This window comes from Melozone crissalis, unplaced genomic scaffold (assembly GCF_028551555.1).
Source record: "Melozone crissalis strain CALT ecotype California unplaced genomic scaffold, PUWL_Pcris_2 ptg000006l_1, whole genome shotgun sequence".
NCBI classification, from domain to species: domain Eukaryota; kingdom Metazoa; phylum Chordata; class Aves; order Passeriformes; family Passerellidae; genus Melozone; species Melozone crissalis.
In genome coordinates this window covers 20,390,295-20,416,793 of record NW_026535784.1, presented here as the reverse complement: position 1 = coordinate 20,416,793, position 26,499 = coordinate 20,390,295, and the positions used below count along the sequence as shown (strand labels likewise).

At 40.6% G+C, this 26,499-nt stretch overlaps 1 protein-coding gene across 1 annotated transcript in view; it reads left to right on the top strand.

Moving 5' to 3' along the window:
* The first annotated feature begins 904 nt into the window (after positions 1 to 904).
* The window catches only part of CORIN (corin, serine peptidase), a 117,184-nt gene continuing 91,589 nt past the window's right edge, over positions 905 to 26,499 (top strand). The window contains exons 1-3 of the mRNA XM_054295708.1: positions 905 to 1,020; positions 17,420 to 17,564; positions 23,122 to 23,574. Coding sequence (XP_054151683.1) covers positions 946 to 1,020; positions 17,420 to 17,564; positions 23,122 to 23,574 — 673 coding nt within the window. The 5' untranslated portion in view covers positions 905 to 945. The remainder of the gene's footprint in view (positions 1,021 to 17,419; positions 17,565 to 23,121; positions 23,575 to 26,499) is intronic.

The following is a 26,499-nucleotide window of genomic DNA, read 5'->3' as shown; positions in this document are numbered from 1 at the left end:
GGCACGGCAGGCTTGTCGCCAGGGGGCTGGGACCGGAGCTTTCCTGCGGGGAACGAGCTGGGGAAACGTGTCTTTGGCTCCGGGAGGTTCCTCCTGCTGGAGCTCTTTCCCCTCCGCTTCTGCGGTGCCAGCGCCTCTTTCAGCTCTCTTTGGAGCGTTAGAAGCCGGGCTGCGACAGGCCAGCCGCTGTGCTACAGAGGGAAGCGTTGCAGTCCCTGCAGGCGCGAAACGCTCCGTCCCTGGGCTGAAAGGAAAGCCTTTGCCGGAGCGTAACGTAAAATAAAGCGCAGGGAAGTCCACTCGCGGATGAATGAAGGGATAGGGGAGTCTGGCCCACGCTTGCCAATCTCCGCTCTGAACTCTGCGCCTCGACTCGGTGGGCCGAGAGCGCCTGCAGGTCCGTGCGCTGGGCTGGCTTCGGATCGCTGCAGCCGCAAGTGCGCGTCCGGGCGGCGCGGGGCCCAGGGCGCGGCGGAGCCCCGGCGAGCCAAGGTAAAGGGGTGCGAGGGGCGAGCCCCGCGGGTTCTTGCCCCCTACACCATCTCTGACTCAGGCTTGTCTTGCCACCTGAAGCCCTTCGCAGCGTGACGAGGCGTCCCTTTACCGGATGGGGGGATGGGGAGGGGCGCAAAGGCTGTGCCCACTCCATCCGCCCTCCCTGGGGGTTGGCTTTAGGGCGAAATTAGCAAGTGGGCTGTCTTTCAGCGTGTCCCCAAGGGGTAGAGCCTTGTGTGCGAAAGGGGTGGGGATGTGGCTCTTTCTCGCGGAGGTTTATTATTATTGGGTGGAGGAGCGGGGAGGGGGAGTCTGCAGAGCAGACAAAATGCGAAGCCCTCCTCGCAAGTGTGTCTGTGCAGGAGGCGGGTGGACGCGGTTCGTCAGAGACCGAGGTAGAGAACGGTGAGGGGGCGGCCAAAGTGGAGAGGGGTCAGCAGCAGCCAGAGCATGCTCTCCACGCAACAGTTCCCTGCCCTGCCTGCGGAGGAGGAGCGCTACCGGCAGGTCCTCTCCGCCAGCCGGGTAAGGCGAACCTCGGGGCGCTCCCCTCATCGCGGGGGCCGCCTGGGGACCGCGGGCCGAGTGCCTGGGAGGGCGGCTGGCTCCGCCGCTCGGTGACCCCCGGGCTGCGGGCGGGGGCAGCGCGCTCAGGGGACACCTCCGGCCGCAGCCGGCCCAGGGGCAATTCCCGTGCGCGGCACACAGTCTGCGCTGCCGCCGCGGGCTGAGCGGTACGGTGCTCGGGCAGGCGGAGGAGGAGCCCTCGCCGAGCTGTTGTAGCGAGAACGCTCCCGTGGCTCAAAGGAAGGAACGGGGCCGTGTGCCCCGGAGGGGCGGCCTAGGGGACGGCCGGGGACAAGTGACCTGCCGCGCCCAACCTGTCGCGATGGGGCCGTCCCGGAGCGCTCCTGTGTCTGAACTTGCGGGGACGCGCCGGGGACGGCCGGGTTCAGAGGCGGCAGGTGAGCCGCAGCCAAGAAGCGCTCGTTGTCGGCGTCTCAGGGAGAGCCGAGCGGCGCCCTCGACACGCCAAGTGCGGAAGATCAGCGGGGCTGCTGTGCCCGGTAAATGCTCTGCCGCTGGAAGGAGCGGAGAGTTGTTCGAATCCGACAACAGGTCCGGCCAGGATTTGCAGGAGCAAAGTTTACGCTTAACCTCTGTCAGGGCTGTCATGGCAGCTCCATCGGGGGCTGGGCTCCCGGGGAACCGGTGCACCGTGACTCCGGTGCGGTAGTTGCCCCTCGGCATCAGCGGGAGCTGGCTTTATCCTTGCGTCGGTGCACCTTGCGGTCGGGCGGAGGCACCCCGAGCCCCCTCCCACGGCTGTCCGGCGGGATGGTACCGCTGGCGGTCAGGAGGTGATCCTGTACAGGGTCACAGAGGGAGCACTTAATCATTCCAGGGAGAGCCAGCCTGTGTGCTTGCAAGTGTCCGGAGGCGATAGCGCAGGTGTGGTGTGGGCAGTCTCGCAGCACACACCTGTGGGGAGGGATGAGGGAGTCTGCCGCCCTTATGGGAGAGGCTGCATAAGAGATGGCGAGAGGGAGCCTGCACGAGGTGGCTGCTGCGCTAGTGCGAGCTTGCAGGATGGGTCCCCTGATCCTGCCCTTCCCTTCGCTCGCCGGGGCGCAGGTGTCTCCCCGGTGTCCCCGGCGCGGGTGCGCTGTGCGAGGGGCAGGCACGGTGGGGGCCGCAGCTCTACAGCGGGGAGCCCACGGCGAGCGAGCCGCGGGGAGAGACCGGCTGCCCTCGCCCTCCGCCGCCGGGAGGGACTGGCGAGGGCCGCGCCGGAGTGCTGAGCCTGATGCGTGGCACTTGGGGAGAGGGCCACGGAGCTGCTCGCGCTATCACACCGATCGTACGCGACAGAAATGCCGCAGCACGGGGTTTCAAAGTTTATAAACACGGCAGTATACTTCAGTAGTATCATTGCTGCACTTGATTTAAAATGCGGAGTCCTTGGATGCATTGCATGGGAGGCAGTTAATTAATTAACTTAATTTACTGGCAGTCTGGTTGCGATTATGAAACTCTGAAGTGAAATCAAATATCTAGAGCTTTTAATGCATTCACAGGATCTCTTGGGAAGTTTTAGCTTTCAGCAGTAAGAGTGTAGTAGTAGATTTTTCCATATGGGTACGTACACCCTTCCTGTGTTCCTAAATGAGGGACCAGTCAGCAGACTAAATTCTATTGATTGTTTTTGTAATGGATGCTCTAGTTGGAGATCTCTGTTATAAGCTTCTTGGGTGCTGTGGCACATGAATGAATGAATGTTTCACTGAGACAGTCCAAACAGCAAAATTGTAATACAAGAAATTAGAAAACTACTCTGCCTGTTGTCCTATAAATGCTGGTGGTATCCCCAGAGGACCTTGGACATCTAGGTTCTGTGGAAAGATGGGGACTCCTCCAGCTGAACAAAGGAATTCCTAAACAGTGTTTAAAGCTCTTTTAGAAATGAAATGCTCATGACTTTTTTTCCCTCCTCCAAAGGCCATTTATGAAGTACCCAAACATGCAGGTCTTGCTGCCTGTGGAGAAGCCTGGCCCTCCAACCCCATATATAATCCTCACTCAGCATGCATTTTTAAGGAAGCCACCAGCACTCGTCCTCCTGAGAAGGCTCTCCTGGTGGTGAGCCAGGCAGTACAGCATGCTTTCCCATGTTAGAGGAGCTTGCTTGTGCTTTTAGTGTCTCATGAAGCCATCAGGACAAAATACTGTTTTTCCTGAGTCTTTTGGAGCTGGAACTATAAAATACTGAGAAAACATTCACTTCCTTTCCATACGTCTTAGCTGGCACTCAACTGTATGCAGATAACTGGAATGTCCAGTGAATTAAAAGTATTGTAGGTAGATGGTTGGAAATGTGTAGTGATTTGAGGTGTTCTATAAAATGTGCACAGGGTGATTTTATGTATCTCTGTTATTGTTTGGCTGTTAATTATGTATTAGATGATCTCTGCAGATACAAGTCAAAACCAGGACTGTTAACAGTGCCAGTAATTATTTTAAAATGTGGGCTTACTTGAATGTAGGAGTTGCCCTTTTTTAAATTTTTCTTTTCCTGCTAAGCTGATATACATGTTTAGGTCTTAGCACTCAGCTCCCTTGAGGAACATTACTGTCCTGGCATTGTATTAAGCCCATGTATTGCTAGACACATAATTTCTTGTCATTAGTCGCACAGCCAGACAAGGAATGTGTGCAGAGGCTGAGGTGGATAAGCACCTAGACAGAAATCTCATTTGTCAGAAGGAGAATGGTCCTTTCAGTTGAAGGTGAAACAGGCAAGGGAATGTTGGGATTGTTGTATCTGGTGAAGAAATCCAGCAGCTCCCACTCAACTGCTCTAACCAACAAATGGTGAACTGTAAACAAACCCTTTGTTTACAAGCAGGAAGACAGCACTTCAGTGTGGCTAAGTGGATGTTTGAGCTCTGTCAATCTTTGTCGTGCTGAGGCCCAGCAGATTCAGGTCATCCCAATCCTGGAGACACAATATAAGCACTACTGGTACTTCCTTAGGAAGTGGGAGCTGTGGATTTGATTCCACCTGGACTGGGAGGCTGTGGGTACCAGGTCATGCTGTTAGGCAGTTACATACACTGGCACTATCTCCTAGTGTGGTCAGGTTTTAAAAGATGGTGGTTATAGCTACATTGTGTGGGAAGAGTCCTGTCAGCATGTCGGGCATCCTTAGCAAGTGCTTACAAGGCCAGATGAATGTCTTGTTTCTGAATGTCAGCCAGGGTTTGGCAGGGGCGGATGTCAGGCCACTTGCAGCAGGGCAGTTTTAGACTTGCACATGCAGCTTAGGCCCTTTCAAATGTGGCTGCCAGACACCTCCTGATAGTTAAATGCCTTCAGGATGAAGCAGCTAAGTAAGCAGCAGGGCTTGAGGGGGGCAGTGTGATTACAGTTTGAAATACTAATGCTTGTAATCTGTCCCAGTTTCTTTCCCTACTGAAAAGAAATGGACCTCATAAGTGGCAAGCTGGATACACAGAGTTCTCCAGTGCCAGGAGAGAAGGGTAGGTGATAACCTGCTGTGAAGTGATAAATTGTCATAGTGGGAGAAAGAAAGCTTAAATCCTCTTTGCAAAAGCCTTCGCACTCATGAAGTGACTGAAGACAGTATCCAGATAGCTGCAGCCTGACTGTTCTCATTGCTACTGAATTGTTAATTCTCTTGGTCCTCGGCAATCAGTTGTTGCCTTGTGTGCAGTTTCACTACAAGTGTCCTGGGCCTCACTCCGGCTGCCAGGGTGTGGGAGCCCCCCTCCATTTGCTGGGACTTCAGGGAGTGGGGTGGCCCTCGCTCCCCGAGAGGCTGCAGGAGTTAAACTGGGGGCAGAGAGGGGAGGAAGAGCGCCTGGGCCTTGTCCCTTTGGCTCTCGCGGCAGCAGCCCCCGTGTCCAGCGGGCTGTGCCCGTGTCCAGCGGGCTGTCCCTTCTCCCGGCCGCGGCGGCCTTGCCCGGCTGTGCTGAGGGGCGAAGGAGGGGCTGCTCCTGGGTGCCTCTCGCAGTCCGCAGCCCCGCGGCAGAAGAATACGATGCCGATCGCATCCTTTCCCTCAGTCCCCCGCCCTCTATAAATAACTCTGGCTGAGCTGACCTGTCAGATTCCCCCGGCAGAGCGGATCCCCTGACCCGGGCCGCCTGCAGTGGAAAGTCTGAATGCAAAACATACCGTAGTAAAAATAGAGCTGCCGGGGAGCCCCGCCGGCAGGTCCCGGCGGCTCTCGGGCCGCACCGGGCCCGGCTCCCGCTGTCCCCTGGGCGCTCCCGTCAGCACTGAGAGCTCCCCCCGCTCCTAAATCTGTGTACGCTTTAATGCCCCTGTGGTGAATGCTTTTGTCGCTGTCTGATGGAAGCATAATTCCATTTTTGCTGTGGAACAGATAGTTCTGAGTAGAATTTTTAATTTCAGCTTGCATTTCTAACCAGCAAAGATGAAAGAAATACAAAAAATTGTTAATTTCCTAAATGTAAAAATAATAATGAGATGACTGTCAAGCAAGAGATTCTCATTTCAAAAAGAGGTGAGAATGTTGCTACCTCTGAAGTCTAAATTAGATTCCATCCTGTGCCTACCTTGTGCATACAGCTGCTCCCCTGAAGGGATAGATGCTCCTTGGTTATGGTTTCTAGACATTACAATTTAAAGCAGTGCTTGTAACTAAATTTGCATCTATTATTTCTGGTTGTTTTACCTGCGAAACTTGAATATCTGGGGGTTAAAGCCAGCAACAAACAGCAGAAAATGCTGTCTGATGCTGCTGGTTCATCCATGTCACAGTTGTTGGCCCTCAGTGCCCTTCAGGGCACAGCTGACTCCAGGGGTGGTGGTGGCCTGGCCCCGGCCCACAGCCAAGATTTTAAAGATTTTTTAAAAGATTTTATTTCCATCCCACATGTCCACTTGCTCTCTTCCTACCCCATCCTGTGGGATGGGGAAGAAAACAGAAAGAATGAGAAAGCTCATAGGTCAAGATAAAGACTGGGACATTCCTTCGTGATCACCATTATGGATAAAACAGATTTGAGTGGAGTAAATTAGTTTATTACTGGTTAATACATACTGACTGACTCAGATATTGTGAAACAAGAAGAAAAAATGAAGCAAATATTAAAACACCTCAGGAAAACACCTCTCACTTCCCAGACCTCTCAGCTTCCCTTCAGACTCCTCTCCTTCCCCCTTGTTATTGCCACTCTTGGCACTCAGTCCCTTCAGTGAGGCAATGAACAGTGCAGGAAGGACTCTGATTTCTTCTACTCCTTCATTCTTACTCATCCTCTGCTCTGGTGTGGATCCTCTGTGGGCTGCAGTCCTTTAGGGAGTATTTGCTCTACCATGGAGCCTGTACTTCTCTGACCTTGGTGTTTGCTCTGCTGTATCTCACTCTTTTCCTGCTTCTCTGCCTGTGTGGTGTGTGTGCCCTTTCTTAAATACTTTTTCACTGAGGCACCACCAGCTTGGTTGATGGGCTCAGCTGTGTCCTGTGGTGTGGATCCAGGTGGAACTGGTCATATCTGGCACACAGCAGCTCCTGCTCTCTTCTCAAGGGGGCCAAACTTGCAGACCCCCACTGCCAACAGCTTGCCACCTACATGGATGTCCATGTAATTGGGACACAAGTGGTGGCCAGGGTACTGACCAGAGTAGCAGTGTTGCCTCTGTGGTTTTCTGCTTCCCTGTCCTTCTTCCCCTATCTCTAAATCACGAAGGAGTGAAAATAATCCAGCCATCCTTCCATTCCTTTTCGTCATTTCTGTCATTAGAATGGAACCTTTGCATCATCTGCTTGTTTGGGTGCCACACAGTTTACAGTTCTCTGTTTGTTTTGAGTTGTTTCCAGCAATAAGGTAGCTTTTTAGCACGACCTGCAGAAACTGAATAGAGGCTGAAAATCAGATACTGACAGAACTGCTTTTGAATGGTGAGGTTTGTGCTGTGATGGTTCAGGTGCTGCCCCTGGGGGACAGCTCCTGTAAGTCTGTAGGAAAAAAGACTGTCAGGTTGCATCACTGCAGGTGCTCCTGTAAGCTCTTGCTCTTCCAGAATTTCAAGGCCAACTTTTTCTTGGAAAAGAAATATTTTGTATGTTGAACATTTAATTGATCTTCACCTAGTTCTTTAAGGGAAAGGGAGTGAAGGTAGAGTTTCCTTTTTTAGGACTGCATCAGATTTCTTGTACTCCAATTCATGTGTTGTAGTTCAGGGAGATTCCAGTATTCAGTGTATGGTGCTCTTGCTTAGAGACTGGTTGGTGATTGTCAAAGTCTGTCTTTCCCTTCTTCCCTTCCTAAAACATGTAACACTCAGTTCTGCCATTTACAGAACCCGGTGTTTTAAAAACTAATGTGCTAGAATCTTTCAGAACAGATTTGTTTGATGCCAGAGAGAGATTTCACTTGGCAGTGATTTAGCAGTAGTAGTAACTGCCCAGAGCAATTCCTATTACTGTTCATCACCTCAAAAGAACTCCTAGTTTCAAAATAGCCTATACTGTCACTCTAATATTATTGAAAATTTCTTGATAACATCAAAGATTCAGGAAGCATTTCCTAAGGAAAGAGACTCTCATTTTCCCCCTTTTTTGCCTCTGAGTGAAGCAGTGAGAAATTGCTTATGTGCTCCTTGCATTGTTCCTCTCACTAATGATTTCAGAAAGCAGCCAGGTCTTTCTCTTGGAAATAAAACATCTGGTAGGTAGCGTTGAGGAGTTTTCCATTCCACATCTCTGAGTCCTGCAGCTCTGCATGGATGTAATAGTCTAGCAGATAGCTGTAATACACAATCATGTTTTCTCCTGACTTCTGTGAGACAGTGGAGCAACATGGACATGTTTTCCATTGCTGCTACTTTTGCTATCAAATTTTTTTACTGGGTGGATTATTTTGCCTGTGGTAAAATTGTCCTGAAACCAGTGGCACCTGGAGATTATTGAAGCAGCACAGGCTACATTTCTCAGGCTTTTCCCAGCCTTCTGCATTTTCACATCTCCTGGAAGAAACACAGACAGCTGAGCCCACCTTGCCTTAACAACCTTTCCTTTTTTGCCATGAGCAACAGATGTTGCTGAGAGATACTTTATTGTTTGAAAAAGCTAGTTCTGTGCATCTGCAAATATTGCCTAAATGGATAATTTATCTGAAAGAATATTGGGAACTGTAGAGTAAGTAGCTATCTTTCTTCTTTTTTTTTCTTACATTGCCTTTCGTTATGCAGCAACTACATATCAGAATTATGTAGTAAATGCCTTTTCATAAGCTTGGTTTTGTCCCTGCTTAGCCATTTTAAGGGTGTTAGCTTAAATAATTTGAAGTGCATGTTGACAAGCCTGGAAAGGAAGTCTGAAATTATGATTGAATGTGTTTAGAAGTTGTTAACAAATCCTTTTCCCTATAAAGTGAGAGATATGGAATAGTGTTGATAGTGTGAGATGGTTTGGATGGTTTGAGACTCCAGATGGTTTTCATTTGCTTTTTCCTTATCATAGATGGGATTATTCTGTGACTCTTGGAGTTTTCCAAAGAAAATGTGAATGGAAGGAAATCTGGCATCTGTTGTAGGGATGACAAATTGAATATTTCTAGCCATAAATACAGTAGAATTTTTATTATTTGATGAAATAATCAGATTGTTATTGTCTCAGTGACTTAGATGGATGTTTTTATCCCATAAATCGTTGTGTGATCTCTAAAGCTTAATTATTATATCAAAGTCCTAGTCAAATATATACACCAATGTAAGTGCCTTGTTAACCCATTTGATCTTTTCTGTATTGGCTCATTTCTTTTGTAAGTTCAGCAATATTGAATAGGTTTAATCTCTAGCCACCTCTCCAGTTATTTCTGTCTCAATGTTCTGGTAGCTTCAAAAAATATTCTTCCTTTTCTTTATTTTCTTTTACTGAAGCAAAATGTTCGAAGATGACATGTTTCTGAACAAAGTGGTACCCTACGAAAAATGAATGAGTCACCTCTAAATTTTTTAGGTAGTAGGTTATCGACCTTTGTGACATGGCATAACCCCATTTTCATCTTTTGGAGGAGGTCAAATAAAAATCCAGCTATGCTGTACAGATAAGACTTTGCTTTGATACTAAATCAAATCCTTTCCTTTGATTGATATTACTGTTGGCCTTATCTTTGGTCCAAGGGTTAGTATCTTTTTAAATCATAATTCAGAAAAAAATCGGTAAAGTTAACATTATACATTCAAATTCTAAATTTTAATTTCTTCTAGGTAGATGTTTATAGTTGAAGAATAATTATGCTTTTTTAATGAAAAAATGGTTAAAAATGCTTGAAAGATAAAGAGACAAATGCTTTTAAAAAGATTCCTGCAATTTTTTAGCTTGCATTCTAATTTTCCGTCTAGTTAATTTAATTGAAAGCTTCTGATTTCAAATGGGCTTAGCAATTACATAATCAGCAGTAGGCATTGCACAGAGGGTTAAACCCTACTGATGAGGCATTAACAGGAAAAAAAGGTATGTCCAATTATGAGCTCGTAACTACTTTGTGTGGGGTGGGGCTTCTGATGGCATTTCTACATAAGCAGTGGGTGACTGATACACTGAATGTGAGCCGCAGGACAGGCAGGATTTCCTTTTGGCCTTTCTAATTTTCCAGGCTTGAAAGATTATTTTAAGGGGAAGTTTTCAACTAACAGTATCCCTCCACCCCCTCAAAATGTTTTTGGTTTTTTTCCAATTTTTTTTATTGTCAGAAAGTAGGCCACTAACATTTTTCTGTGGGGTTTTTTTTATGGTTTTCAAATTTGCCTTTCTTATGCTAATGGCTCTTCTGCAGACATCTGCTCATTGAATTCCCAGCTAGGCAGGAACCTGAAGAGGGTACTGTATTACTTACTCCCTGCTTGCTGGGTTGTGATTGTCAGCAGTGTGTAGCCAGAGGCTTGCCATCGCTGTTCAGCGTGCTTAGCTCAATGCAATGAACATCTGGGTAGTCAGGAAAGCATTAGAATAATCTCTCTGTGTGTTCAGAAAAACAGCACGGCGCTGTGGAAACTTCCATGAGTAATTTCTGCAAGCCGTAGCAACTTAAAGAAAACTAAGAACCCCTAGAGCATGAATTCTGCATTAGCTAAAGAGTACTTTCCCCAGAACAATTTCCCACTGCTTGTGCAAGTGGGCTGAATGGATGTTCGTGTTCTGGCGCTGAGAAGTATCAGATAATGCTAACCATAGTCTAATCCTTAAAATTACTGCCTTTCATACACACTTCAGTTTTTAAAAAATATTTGCTATCTTCCATATGTTTACTGAACCTTGCTCATTTTATGAGGAATGGCAGCATCACACATCTTTGCTACCAGCTGTGAGTAATAAAGAAGAGAGAACTTAGAAATGTAGTAAGTTTGCCATCAGCTGTACTGTTTCCTAATCTGAACATTCTTGAGAATTCGACAAAGTTCCATTGTAAATGTGGGAAGTATCCCCACAGTAGTTTTAACTTTACATCAGTGAAATGATAAATAATTGTAAATATGTACAATATATAACGAAGTGTGTAAACAATTAGCATTTATGCCAAAACAAAATCATTATTCAGCAGCCCTTCTTTTTAAAAATGAAGGGATCACAACATAAGAGTGATACTGCTGTTCTCTAGTAATGATAAATATCCTTTTTTCCCTAGTAATGATAAATATCCTTTTTTCCCTGTTTTCTAATTCACGTTTTGAAGACAGATTTGTACTGACTGTATATGTTGGCTAATGGTGTGTCTAGTTCTTATTTACAATGAGATGGAGAACTGTTACTGATATCACACATGGAATCCATGGAAATCCTTTCTTTTCCACTTCCATCTTTTGCATGAGATGTTAAACATAGATTACCTGTAATGGAGAATCAAGGTGAAGATTTTGCTTGTCAATAGCTTTCTGATGTCTAAATAAAATATTTTTAGGGAGACCAATTATTAAATTATTTATGTTTATTTTGATATCAAATAGATGTTTTTCAAAGTGCCTTTACAGTCCACTGCATTGCCAGGATAGAACAGTGTATTCTTTACCTGAAGAACTAGATGAAATGAGAATAAGCTCAGAACTCCAAACTTTCATGTTTATGCTTCAAGCAAAAGAATCTGGCCTCTAGCACCAACCAAATACTTATTTTGGAAAGATATGCCCAGCTTTATATGACATCTCCCTTAGTGGGATACTCTGTATTTTGGATTGATTAATTTCATGGAAGAGAAGGGAGGTCTTATCGTCAAAAAGAACTTCTAATGGATTATGTGAGCAATTCGTGTTTTGTCTGAGCACATGCAATTCCCTGGGAGAAGTTACAAGATTACAGTAAACTTGATCTATCAGGAAAATAGTGCATTTTATTGGCAAATAACTTTGTGATGATAACATACTTCTCATGTTTGTTGATTTGCTGTATGAAAAGCGTTGTTTGTTTGGGGTTTTTTCCTGCCTTGTGTATGAAAAGGTGTTTGGTTTTTTTTTTCTACTTTACTGCATGAGAAGTTTTCTCCCCCTCTAAATGGCACTATTTCCTTTTAGAATAACTATGACACTACTGATCTTCAATTTGTGTACACTAGAATTTGGGTACTGCTTGTAAATGCAGACAAAAGCTGTTTAGTATCCAGTTTCTTGTGCTACCTGTACATTTATTTGTCAGCATCCGTTTCAGTTTGGCTCTCTAATTCGTCTAACACTGAAAATGAAATATTCTGCAAATTTTTGCCTGTATGTCTTTTTAGTATGTGACTTTGTACCTCTGGGAGATTGATCTTGCACTTTCTACTTGTTACAATGACTACTGAAGTATGATGTTATATTTTTTTGACAATAAAGTAGTCGAATGGAGGGGCATTGCTGCCTCCTAATATTCATGTAAACAGGACAGAACTGATAAAAAATGTAGGCCATTTTCAGCTTCTGTTTCTCATTACCAGGCCTTCGAGTATTATGAGTTGATCAGAAAAGGCTGTAAGAATGAGTATGGTTAAATTGATATATATATGTGGTGTTTTGTGCTTAAGCATTGACACTTCACATGCTCAGTTTTTGCTCTGTAACCATAACAGATGGGAACCATCTTCCTCTAATGGCAAAGGAAAAGCTGTAATGGCTGGTATGGCCATGTCAGTTCAGTATCTAGAGATTTAAGACCAGCATCATAAAAGCAGATGAAATCACAAGACCTGACAACCGAGCACTGCTTCAACATTAGAAGAGGAACAGTATCAAGGATATGGAAAGAGCTGCAGATAGTTTTTGTAATCTTACATAATTATTGCTTGGCTGGTTAGCAGATTCCTCAATGGCATTATGAGGACTTCTGAGGACAATGGCATTATGAGGTGACCTGTTCAGTGCCCTGTGACATTCTTTCTGCATTTCATGGTAGTACTTCTTTCCATTTCTCTCCATTACAAACACTAAATAATGCTTTGGTGTATGGCTTGCTCAAGATATACTAATGCTTCTGATCTAGGAGGTGTTTTCTACATTTCTGTGTAGAGACCCATCATGCACAGAAGATACTGACAGTAGGCAATTACGTCTAATGATACTTCTTTATTGGGAGAACATCTGTTAGTTCTGTGGTGACAACAGCAGGAGATATTTTTGTCGAGTGCTTATACCATGATTCAGGCTGTTTTATAGACTAGTAACTTAGATACTTTTAGTATCTAAAAGGAAAATTGCATGCTGCCATTGGCTTTTCACCCATAAATCTTAATGTAATCTGTCATTTCTCTGCTTTAATATGACAGGCATGCTATTGAAATGACAGCCATGAGATCAGATTCTTTCTACGTCTTGCAGAAAATAAGCTGTGAATTTTGGTCCAATGAATTCTTCGTCTTTTTGCAGTCAGATGGGACTACACACTCTTACTTTTTTCTTCCCTCTGTGGTTCCAGAAAATAAACTGAGCAGTCTGATCCAGCAGTCCTAGATAAACCAAGAATTTTAAAATTTTAAATTTTAAAATTAAAAAATACACACTGAAATTAGCTCAGAATTTATTTTTAGTCTATTTCCTTTATTGCAGTCATTACTGGAAGAATGCCACTCAGGTTAGCAGTGGTTAATGTAATTTTGTTAGGGACAAAGCCTCTTAGCTGTCAGAAGAAATTATCAGATGTTGTCAGGTATCCTCTTTTCTGACTATATTCTTGTTAAACACAAAGCATGTTTGTATTAAAAGCAAATTACTTGTTGCCTTAAAAAACAAACACAGATATTTCCTAACTGTAGTGCACACAGTATTTAATTCTGAAAAATATTTCTTAGATTGAGTTTTCTAATAGCAGTTGTTGGAAGAGAGCTTGCACCTGTTCTTCAAGTATTGAGAGTATGTTTTAGTCCAGTGCTATATAGATTTTTGGCTAAATCTATTTCATTTTGAAATCTTTAGCATTTACAGTTGATTTATTTCAGTGGGCCCTCAAGGATCTTGCTTTTAAGTCTTCTTGTCCTTTCCTTGGAAAGGGAGATATATAAGTATCTACCAGGTACCTCAGACTTACAGAATGAGTCAGAGAAACTGTTAACTACACAGAGAGTTGAGGGAGACAGGTTTCTTCTCTCAGCCACTAACCTAGAAGCTTGAAGTGAACCAAGGAATAAGCATTTTGCACCCCTGTTTCCTTCCACAGGCCCATTTTTATCTGACAATTCCATTATTTATGTCTTTAGTCTATTATTTGTTCCTCTATTCCATTATTTATAAGAACTGAGAGAACAGAGCATGTCTGCAGTTTATGCAGATACCATTGTCATACTACAGCACTTCAAGCTGGTGCATGTATTCTTTGTGTATTGCAATATTTGGTGACAAAAGAAAAAGAAATACTGTCAGGGAATATACAAACAGCAGGTGTTCATGTCATTCATGTTTATCTATAGGACACTTTATTAAATTCTCATTGTTGGTATAGGAAAGAGCAAAACTATTTCTATTTTTAATTCATATTCATCAGAGAAATTGACAGAAAAAAAACTAATGTAGATGTTCAAGTGATGAAAAATGGTAATATTGGGAAACTGGAAAAAATAATTCATGCTTGCATAGTCACTGATGATGATTTAAGCAGGTATATTGTTTTTCCTGAGGTCTTTTCCTGTAGAAGGGAAAAATACAACATACTGTTTAGTTGCCTATAAATATTTACTTTGCAGTTCTACAGAACACGCAATTCATGGTGCTTAAAGAAGCATGTCTTTAACAATACAGCATTCTTTTCTTGAGCAGACATTGAAAGTAAATTTGGATATAACAGCCCATTTTAAAATCTGTGGTACTGAGTTGTCAATAGAAAGATTGAGATTTATTGCTTTCAGGAGTAGACATGAAGGAAAATGTTTGATGTTCTCATTTAGTCTTGAACATTTATGTAAAGTAAGTAGTATTTACAACACTAGTAGACTTTAGAAAACATTTCTCACATAAACACAGGATCACTGTTTTAATTGGCACACATTTAATGTTTCTGCTAGGTTGACTCTAAGGTTTATATATGACAATGGTGATAACTGCTGTCAGTTAAACACTTGTGCTTGAGATTATTAAGAACTCATGTGCCTCCAAAATAACCAATGTCATCCCCTCTTAACAAAAAGAGTCAAAAAGTGATGATGGATACTATTTCTGAATGTTTTTTCAAATATTTGAGAACAAAAATTTTGTTCTTTCTTGCTAAGTTTTTACTCCTAAGACAAACTATTTGTGGAGTCAAAGGTCAGAATTTACTTTGTATTACACTGGGTAGAGTTGGACATTTCTGTTTGGGACTTGCAAGAAGCGCATCTTGGTTGGGAGTAATTTCTTTAGGAAACTGAGCTGGATCTAAAGTTTGTTTGTCTTGGAGAAACTAAGAATCAGCTCCTGAGTGCCTTGATCACTGAGCTGTGTAGTGATGGTCCTGCTCCTTGTCTGGCCCAGAAGAGCCAGATTCTTTTTTATAGAATATCATAATTTCAAGGCATGGCGTGCTGTGATTCAAGAGGAGTCTGTGTTCATGTGGTTGTGATAGTCTGCTCAGTTGCAGATCTCATTTTTTAACTGCTTCAGGCACAATAGGGTATTGAACTCAATTGCCCCCTTTCCTGTGGGAGCACTGCATCTACTGCATCGTTGTCTGTGCTTTCAGAAGTAATTATGGCAGAGTTTTGGGAGATCTGAGTTCCTGGCAGAGTTGTGTTATTCCTCTGTTAGCTATGCTCAGAACTCGCAAGGGGGCCTAATAAAGGCTATAGGAACCCAGACTGTGGAATTCAGGGAAGCCTGCTATCAGTACAGCAGCTAAAGCTGCTGGATTCCAGCATTACCAGAAGCAAAATGTCAGGCAGACACTGAAGACTATAATAGGACAAGGTAGACAAGTGTGGACTGCAGGAAGTCAAGCAGGTATTGTCTGAATGTTACAGGATTGAAGTTGCTAATATTCACCTAAGTCCTTAACTTTATCTCTGACTGAATGTTTTAGATGTCACTTGTGGACAAGGGCATTAATTAAGCTGAGATATCCTGAAGTCTTAGTTTGAAACATTTACTACTTCTGAATAAGCTGCTGATTAAGAGAAAATAATTCTGACAACCAATTAACTCTCTGCAATATTGTTTATATTTTTTGTGTTGTGGAAGATGAGGACCAGATTACAGACCTTGTCATCTCACTCAGACTGTTTCAACAGACACTCTTTGTTCTCATCCTGAGCTGGCTGTTTCAGATTTTCAGATAAATCCAAAATCTTTAAGTTTACCATCCTGCTTGCTAGGTAAATCTAGTAGTAGGACTGTGTTGAGACTGAATCACTGGAATAGGAGAAAGACTATCAAGGGAGATGCTACTAGCATGTCACACCATACCAATACCATGTGCATTTTCAGTGTTAATGTCTTTACTTTGAACAGTGGAAGTAGGAAAAGAAGTCAAATGGGACAGACACTGCACTGGATGAGTCTCAAAGTGGTCAGATGATGTGATGCTTAGCAGTGTCAGAAAAGACACATACAACTTCACAAATGCAGTTTTCTTGGCTTCTGCTGTCTGTCAAGGGTCTTGCAGTGTCTAGTAACCAGGGCTTTCAGGAATAGTTGGTAAAACTATTATCAGTAAGGAAACTTACCTTCCAAATAGCCTTGTGCCATGCTGGAACAGAAGATATTGTAGAATAATAGAAGATAATTCTGCAAATCCTACTTATGCCTTAGGTGTTCTCATTCAGTGCAGTAAATGGGACTGAGGTTATGGAGTGGTACAAATCCGGTGTCTTTGCAGCAATTCCTTAAGAAATAGTTCAGCTTTGGTTTGTGCCAGTCAATCCGATGACCTGCTCTTTACAGAAAAGCACGTTCAGCAGAGCCAGCCAAAGGGATAACCCACAGAGACTGGCATTTACAAGAACTAATATTATTTATGTTGTAGACTTCAGTCTCTTGAGGTTCTTCAGGGAGAGGCTGTCAGGGTAATGGATGCCTTTACTCTTGTGTCCTGACACAACCAACTTTGATGTGATTGATCTTCCTGACAAAGAGGATAAACAATTAGTCATCCTTTGGGAAGACACTGTCTGTAATGAATAAACTTACCATCTAGTTTCACGTTATCACAGGGAAGATTTTATTTTTTGGTCAATTTCAAACAAAGGGGCATTGACTTTGTAAGGGTTTCAATCTTGCTATTAAATATTAATTTGGAATTTTGTTTTTGTTTCTGTTTAAAACCAATGACGTTTCTCCAGTATATGTGATCATAGTATTAATGGAGTTAGGTTTAAAAAATATAAAATGCATATTTAGGCTTTTATAGGGGCTTTTGTAATTTTGAATTTTTGTACAGCTCAGTTGAATTCAGAAAATTGTTTTTCTCTATTCTTTTGTATTCCACTCATAGGACAATAAATGTGATTTGCATTATATAAAGTACTTAAAAAAATCAGACATCATTACTGTGCAAATGAGTCTTCTATTGTCACTTAAAGGTTATAATAGTATGTTGATTCTTTAATAAAAGAAACAAGAACACAGAGCTCTTGAATAATTAGTAATGGATTGTTTTAAATTATAAAATAATCTGTATTTAGCCTTATTCCTTCAGTTTATTATCTGTTTTGCATTTTTTTCAAATGAAATGCCTATCCAACATCCAGTTCATTAGAAATGTTGAGAAATTTCAATGAAGCTATAGGTCTGTGGATATTGAGTAAAATTTAATAAATGATATGGATTGTGCTAGACTGTCCAGCAGGAAGAAAATTTACATTCAGCTTGTCCTTAAGAATCTATTAGCCATATACAGCATACATTTAAATCATGTAGCTGTGTAGTAGGGAGGGAGGACTGCTATTGAAAACATAGGAATTACTGATGGTCCCCAGCATGATGAAACTGCATTTTTGTTTTTCAGGTCTTAGGAACAGATGAGGATAGTATGGGGGATGGCTGCTCTCAGAAACTGGCTTCTGCCAAGTTCCTTCGACTTTTGCTCCTGGTACTGATTCCATGCATTTGTGCTCTGATCCTTTTGCTGGTGATCCTGCTTACCTTTGTAGGTGAGTGCTTTTTTAATTAAGGAGACACTTTTTAAATTAAAGAGACTAAAACTAAGACCACATTCCCAAGTGCTAATATAGCTGTAGACATTAGACATACATCTTAGCACACCCATCTAAAAAGCGAATCTACGTAGTGACTGTTGCAGACAAATAAATCTGCTATTTACATTCATATCCTTGAAACATATTTAAAGTATTGATGAGGAAACCTTTTCTGGTTTTCTCAAGGTAGATTTTTGAAGAACATATTATCTTGAACATGTAGATAGTGTTCAGCAGCCATTTTACAAGTAAAAAAGATACTTTTGTTATCATTTCAGATCACTGTCAGTGGAATGGAATATATATCTGTTTGTCACACATTCATATGCAAACCTGGTTCTTATTTTCAGGTGAAATTTAATTTATAAATAGCCACAAATTTTTCTGAACAGCATACAAAATATTACTGTTTAAATAAGGAAAATTTTGTTCATTTCTTCTACATACAAAATAGGTATCAATGCAGGACCCCAAATATGTTTTGTGGTAACTGTTTCAAGGTATTCATAGACTTCATAATGGCTTAGTCTGTTAAGTAATTTTGTGCATGTGTCTTTCATAATTAAAAAGTGCTAATTTATTAGCGTAATTTTTTTAAAATGTCTTCCCTTTGTTACTTTTAGAAAAGCTGACATATCATTAAATTGCTTCAAGTACATAATGAAAAGGACAATGCAACTAGGTTAAAGCATTATTTTTTCAGGAAAAAAAAGTTTAAAAAATTTGCTTTCACTGCTGAATGTTTTTGGGGTTTTATTAATTTTTCTTTTTATTAATGAGAACATTTTTGAATTGGACTTCCTTAGGTACTTCTGAAGCACATCTGAAATAAGTGGGATATTGTTTCCAGTATCCAGACATACAGATATAAATATATTTTCCTATTTTGAACACTCCAATTTCAGTTCACATCAAACAGTCAAACAACAAGCATAGGAAGAAAGTAAAGATGTTTCAAAAGTACTGTCAAAATCAGAGCAACTTAAATCTGTTTTCTCCATTCAGTCTGTAAAGGATATGCAAACAACGTTGTAGGCCTGTTCTTTTCATTTAGTTTAAGTTCAGGAAGTAAGAAAACTCCCAAAGCTAGTGAATGTTGTGATTGACAGGTAAGTCTTGGGTTGTATTTCTGAGCTAAGAACAGTCTGAAATGGACTAAGATCAAGTAAGTCTTACAATTAGGAAATAGGAAGCCGTTAAATTTGCTTTCCTTATGTTTAGCATTCCATTTGTGTCTTTCATATCCTCTGCCCTAAATTTTCATTCTTTGGTGAGAAACCAGATAAAAAGGCAGGTGTATTTACATCAGTTATACTCAATCTCTTTCTCAGGCATGGATTGACCTGTGATTAAAATGTATGAAATCCTCTGGGAAATGGGGCCAGTTCGGATTCTACTTATGTAGCAAAAATCGTGACTGTCTCCTCTTAAGTCAACGTCACTACTGTAGGGTAAAGAATAAGGCTTGGTGTTATAACCCAAGTCTAAAACCTGCAAAGGTCCTTTCAGAAGCAGCTTTTGAATTAACAATTTATAATTTATTATTCTTCTCAGCAGCTTTCATTTTCTATGCATTGATAGCCTAGAAGCAAATATATTTGATGACCAGAATTAGTGAACTAATGCTGTGGGGATTTAGAGTGTGTGTAATAGAATATAGTCTGTTACAGTAACTAATAATACACTATATCCAAAATATTACTTCATATTTATTTCAGGTCAATAATAACTGAAGTCTAATACTGGTATGAAGTCTTACTGTGTAAGAAATAAGTTGATAGTTGAGTGGCTAATAGAAATTATTTGATGGGAGGGAGGTTGGAGGGGAGTGAGAGGAAGGAAGAAGGAAGGAAAGAAAAGAAAGAAAGAAAGATAGATTACTGCAGCTTAACTGACATGCAGTAGTTTGGTATATTATGGGACCTTCATAGTATCAGTAAGGTGCCCATTTCTCTAGAGTGCAGAGTCATGGGTACAGACCCTGCAGGATATGTGCTGGCCAGCTGTACTAGTGAACTAATGCTTTATTTCCTTTACAACTTCCTCATCAACTACCCATACTTTGTTAGACTGCTTTGCTCTATTTCAGTAGCTTTTAAATAGACTTGGTCTCTTGGAGCTTTCCTGCTCTGAAGAGCTAGAAATCTTCCACAGTTTATGCTGCCAGGATCTCAATTTATGAGCTTGAACAGTGTGACTCTTTCTTAAATCTCTTAACTGTCCATTTTTAAGTAAACTGTCAATTTTTTAAAACCTGTCCATATTTAAGCAAAATATTAGTCCCCCAAAGTGAACAGCAAATGGAAATGATGATTAAAACTACTGAAAAGTGTTGCTTTGAAATGAATGGGTCTGGTCCCAGTAGTTCTGTTTTGTACCAAGCACAATGAAGGCCAGCATACTTCATGTTTCTGTCATCTGGACATGCCCAGCTGTAGCTGGAGACACAAATTGAAAATGGTTACATCTATTTCTCAACTAATTAACTACCTGGCTTATGATTTACCATCTACAGCTCTGTATGAGCTCAAATCTGAAGAATAGTTTGGTGTAGTGTGCCTGTGTGTACATTAATAAAATGCATGCTCTATATGTGCTGCATGTCTGTTAGCAAACATTGATAGAGAGTAATTAATTTCTCTTCACTGAAGAGATTAAGAAAGAGCTGATTGTCCTTTTGTGTCGAAGAGCTTCGTTGTGTGATCCCCCGGTTAGGAGGAGTTGTTATCACTAGGAAACCGTAAAAATAGAACAAAAAAAATGCAGTTGTTGGAAAGATAGGTTGAAGAAGCAAACAAACATTTGGGAATCTCAGTGAAAGAAGTAAATGATCTCGTGGCATTGATAGACATAGTTATTATTTGTTGTTCCAGAAAAAGAATGAAACAAGTCTGAGTGAGAAGAGGATAGAATCCAGTGGGTAGCCTCAATATTTTGTTTCACAGTATTTATTTGACCATGGAATTAAACCAAAGGGGTTTTTCAAACATTTTTCAAGAGTTTACCTGTCTTGTAATGCATTGCCTCTTATTCTGCTGAGTGATATATAAATAGCTAATCATTTTAACTTTAATTTAAAATTTATTAATAATTCTTTGGGACCAATGTTTTACAGCCTTTTTCTATTTTTATGCTGAGTGGAAGAGAAGAGAGGAGTCTAGGGAGGAGGAGGACAGAGAATGTGAAAAAATACCTTAAGCTATTCTTGAATTATGGAAAAATACTATGCACTTTCCCACAGGAGTTCAAAAAGCTTATTTTAACTTTTTGAAAGCTGCAAAAAAACCTGATAAATTTTGAAACTTGAAACAAAGTAGGCTTCTGAATTCTAGAGATTCAGTGCTTTGTTTGTACACAAATACCTGGCATCCAAATAAAGCTCACATTTTGGTGAGCACAATTTCTGAGCACCACCACTCACTCTTCCTTTTTGTGGAAGGTCCCTATTTGTGAAAATGCACTTACTGTTTGATTTGACTAGAGGACTCAAACAAAAAAAAGTGCTGCTTAAATCGTTTGCAGGTGGGAGATTTTTAGTTGTTTCTGTAAAGTACACACAGTAAATTCCTCCAAACCCCAATGATATATGAACATCTGCTGGTAGAAAACCAGAAACCCTAACATTTATATATATATGTATGTATAAAGTTCCCCTGGGTTTGTCCAGTAGAAGTTAGACATAAAGATTTACTCACAGTTAGTGACACTGGAGCCAAAACAATCCAGCCTGGATAAATGATGATATGATAAATCTCAAGTGGTAACTGTTTAATTGAAACTCACTATATTTCAGAAATTTCACCAGTTTTTCTTGCTGTTTGCATTTGCTATAGTTAAAAGTTGCTCAGTAAAAAAGAAAATGCTGATGTTGCTCCTTCTCAGCTATTCCAGTTCTCTTTTTTCCCTTACCTATAAAGCTTTCCAAGCCAAAGGCACTTAAGTTGGATTCTTCTGGCATTTTCAGTTACTTGTAGCTGTGATTAATAAGCATTTCTGCCTGCCCAGTCCTTGAATTTCAGACCAGTGAACTAATTTATTCTAGCAGCAGAGTGCACAGAGAAGTGAGAAGAGGAATTCAATAATGGGAATGGGCTCAGGATGCCCTGTTGGGCTCTGTGTGGTGCCTGGAGCTGGGTTTGTCTGGGTACAGAGCCTCGGGCAGTGGGGGGTGAAGAAGGCCTAACTGGGAGGTGATGGTGCAATCTGCCATTTTGGTAAATGCAATAACCAAAATGAAAATTAAGCCTGGGAGAGATGGTGCTGAGTGTTCTGTGGACTTAGGAGTCATGGAACCATAGAAAGATCATCTAATTCCAACCCCCCTGCCATTTGGGGTTCATCTGCACCAAGCAGCTAATGAAGAGTCAAATGAATATGAAGAAAAGTTGCTGCAATTATCAATTGTTGCCCAGGTACTTGGTACGTTTGGAAGACTTTATGTTTTGATGATTCCTTTAAATTTTTTTTATGATCAAGTCTAGGTGCACTGTGTCTATTATGATTGTTAAGCTGTTTTACCTGCCAGTGGCAAAAATTTCTTACTTTTGCTATTTATCAAAAATTTCTTATATTGTAATACAGTGTGGTGCTTATCTTCTAGCATTAAATATTACTCTAACACATTTGGTTAAAGAATTTGAGATAATATTTGTTGTTTTTATTATAGATGAATAAGTTATATGTTCTACACATGTTAAAGATGTCTTCTTTATTATTTGGATTACTAGGTTAAAAATCAGTTATCTTACTATGTAGTTTAAATTCCCAGTGCTTGTGGGATAGATCTGCTTACTGTTTGTGTATTATAACTACTTGCAACTATTCAATATAAACAACTAAGAAAATTCTGGTTTTGTCTATAATATAATAAATGATGGAAAAATAAAGCCAGCAAGTGACAAAATTTTAGACAATAACTGTATATTTAAAATCCAGTATCAGAGAAGAATGACAAATAACTCAGGGCCCCATATTTAGCAGTGGTGGTTGAAGTACGTAATCTTATACAGAGAAAACAGTATCTCTTTCCATTTTACAAATTACTGAATATGGAATATGTTGAAAATGTATTGATTCCCTTAAAGCTTCAGAATTGGATTTCTGAAGATGGTGGTACTATGAAAACAAGAGATGATGCAGTTTAAAAGGAGTAAAAAATAGCATTGTCCATCTTGTTAACATAATGATAGAATGAATGCATGTTGAAGCTTCTTGAAATTTCACTCTGTAGTTTTAAACATGTAAGTATTTGGTGACATACTATAAATACGATTAAAATAGTTTAAGCTCATGGAAGCATTTGTTTCTCTATTTATCCTACAGCAACCATGTTTTATGTACTCCTGTCATTTTGTTGCCAGATAAAATTCTTAAATTTGTCTTTAATTTTAATTTTGATATTAAAATACTTTTAAAATCTGTATCAGTATTTAGTTAGTATTAACTTTCCAAAACAAATTGCTAACACTTTTCCAGGTGATGGTAATTTTGGTGGTTTTTTCCTTTATTTCAGGAGTGTTAGAAAAAACATGCTTTTATTCAAATGGAAGCGAGGGCCTCACAGTTAATGGTGACTTTGAAACGTCTCCTGATCTTTTGCCAAATGTGGTTGAAAATAGTTCCGAGACTGATCCCACAGTGGATCTCAGCACTCAGCCCTCTTCTTGGACCACCACGCCTTTATCCCACGTTGACCAAATGAACAAGAACTCAAATATATTTAGAGAGTCTTTCCAGGAAAATTCCTTTGATCCCCCAACTCAAGCCACAGTGCTCAGTCATCAACCTGCCTCTGAAGCTGCTTTGGCAGAGGGCTCTGAAGACAGCACCCAGCTCTTTGCAACTGCAGAGGAAACGACGTTGTGGTCTACAGAGACTTCTTTTAACTACACTGAGAGGATGACCACTCTGCCAATATTAAGTCCTACCCGTCCATCTGTGTCACAAAAAATGGATCAGAAAAAAAGTAAGTTTATATTTTATTTGGCTCTATGGTTCTGGCCAAAAAACTACAGAATATACTATCGGCATGTTCGCCTATGTGTTTCTTTGAGGTCTAAGGAACATGTGTCCCTTTCCATAATTAATTTTGTTGTGTACATTTAATCTTGCAATCAACTGGTTTCTTATCAGAACATTTGTTCAACCTGTTAAGGAAGATGCTGTAAATTCTCTCAGTATGAAAACTTAAAGTACATTCTTCAATTGGTGTTAATCAGGCTTACCAAGCCTAGAAGTGAGTTAGTGCACTTATTAAGTCTATAGATTGTATATTTTGTTTCTTTAAAACTATGCATGTGGCAAGTACATTCTTGATCTTGGCATGTAATTGCAGTTACAACTTTTTATATCTTAATGGATAAATTCTTCTCTAATTTGAAGCAGTTTTTTTTGTGTAGCAATGAAGTTCCATTGGCATTTTTGAGAGAGAGTAACAACAATTAACTGGGATCAGGACTTTTTTTTTTTTTACTATGAAGGTAGGTGCATTTTATTAATGTCATAGTAAATGTTATTGATTCATCATGTTCGTGGTAGTGAAGAGTTTCCTGATACTGCTTTGCTAATTGATGAAACAAAAGGGTACCATATTGAAATGAATCCATTTCTCTGGAGCTGCTTACCATTCCTTTTTTCTTAATCCCACCAGAGCACAGTGCAAAGCTTATTCATAAGGTCATAGAGAAAATGATTTATCAGTATTTTCTTCTCTCCCCTAGACTATAGTGACTTCATAAGCCATCTGAATGGTGCAGGCTTTTTGCAGGTTCTATTTGCTAAGTGATTTTTCTTAGGTAGATTTCTCTCTTTTTCTCTCCCTGCACCCCAAACTCAGAATAAATGTATATAAATGGACACTTGAATCCTATTTGTGGTTAATTTATTTACTTCTTTTGGCAACTCGGCAAATTATCACTGTGCCAAGGAACAGCAAGAAAGCATAATGTGCTACACTACAAATATTTTCATAATCATGTTTGAAATATATCCAGGAAATATAGATGAAATAGTGTAAAGCTCTTTTGTCTTTTCTTAGTATGTTGGAATAAACTCTTTGGAGATGCATATAACATGGTTATGTAATATGCACATGTGTATGGCGCATGATATTTTTCCCTACTACAGTGGTAATGCAGGGACAGCACTGCCAGTGACTCAGGACAGCCTTAGGTTTGGATTTCTAATCTTTTTGGTATTATACAGAGAGGCACTTCTAGCACTTTCCAAGTATGTGTTCTATTCTGGTAAGTGCAGATCATTCCAACAGCAGTATGACTGCGTGTATATTCAGCAGGCGTGACTACTTGGAATTCTATTGTGGCGTAGTATTTTCTGCGTAAAGAGAAAAGGACAAAAAGTTTTCAAAGTCAAATTTGATACACTACAGATTTCTTAAAATACCCCAACACAACAACAAAAAAATCCCATCCCAAACTGAGATAACAAAAACCAAAACCCAGAGATAGTATGTTACTAATCAATAACCTTGCACTCTTTGATTCCACTTTCAAGTGTTTTGCTTATCCATATTCATGGGGACATTGTCTTAATTCTGTGTGTAGATTAAAAAAAAAAAAAATTAAATATTCAGAAGAATTTGATCTCATAAGAACTGTGTGTTCCCATGGCTCTCCAAAGCATGGAGGACTAGAAAGCAGGGGCTTTCTAGCACTGTCTTCTACTTACTTCCTTTCTTGTTTTTTTTTCTTAATTTGCCTTTGCAAATTAACTCCTTATACTTTATCTTTAGTCTCCTTGATCTTTTTTTTTTCAAATAAGCTTTCTTCATGGAGAGATCCCTAAGGGAACATAGGACATGGTCTGATGTTCACAGGAAGTTCTTTAGTATTCTGATGTGGAGGACAGTGAGATATAAATGAGTTTTGGTGCAGTGAAACTGGAATATTCTGTTGGAGTAAAATTTTTTTTTTTTTTTTGGGACAAGTAAAACTTAAAGACCACATCAGATTAGTGGTAGTAGATCAAATATTTCTCTCTTGCGTAGTGTCTGAATCCAGCTGTGAGCATTAGGGCTGGCCTGCTGAGACACTTGAACGCTATGTGGTAGCAGATTCCAGTGATATGCAGTGAGTCCTGGTGAGCGCTCGTTTGTCCTCCCATGAATTGACGTAATCACTTTTGAACCCATGTGAAATGGAGGTTTGAGCTTTTTAAGCGTATCTTGTAAGGAAATTAACCTCTAAATCTGTGTCAGACTGATGTTCCATCATCATCAGGGCACACCAGCAGATCATCTGTCTGTACAAGTTGCATCTAGTTCAAATGTGGAGAGGTGAATGCATTTCTGTTCATTTAGTAAGCATGTGTAACTTGGACTTTATGCTCATTTTATTGCAGTACAATAAAAGATAAATGATATGTCATATGACATAGAGACTGCCAGTTCAATGCCAACCAGACAAAATTCTGTGAACACGTTTGGACTGGCATTCATGTGGCTGTTAAGTTTTTGGTCGGTATTCCTAGTGCTGGATTTGCTTTACTGGTGGACCAGAGCTTCAGTAAAAGACATTAATAAGAGAAATTATAAATATTGTGACCATATGGTATTCAGTAAAGTCTTGAAACTAACATAAGTAAGACATTGCTGAGTTACTAACTGGAGGGGAGTTAAATTTGGCACATATGACATCAATTATTTAAGAAGTCCTTAAAGAAGAAGGAAGTACTTTGGCAGAAATTCTAGCAAAGAATGGATTAGTGGGTAAATAGGAATGAATGATACAATGCCTCACAAATTTATTAGAAAGTTCTTTGAAGGCGACAGTGAAAATGATGGCTAATAAAACATACTTGGCTTTTCAAAATGCTGTTAACAAGAGTCTTCACCAAGAAATCTTACAGACCTCTTGTCACAGACTATGCATTT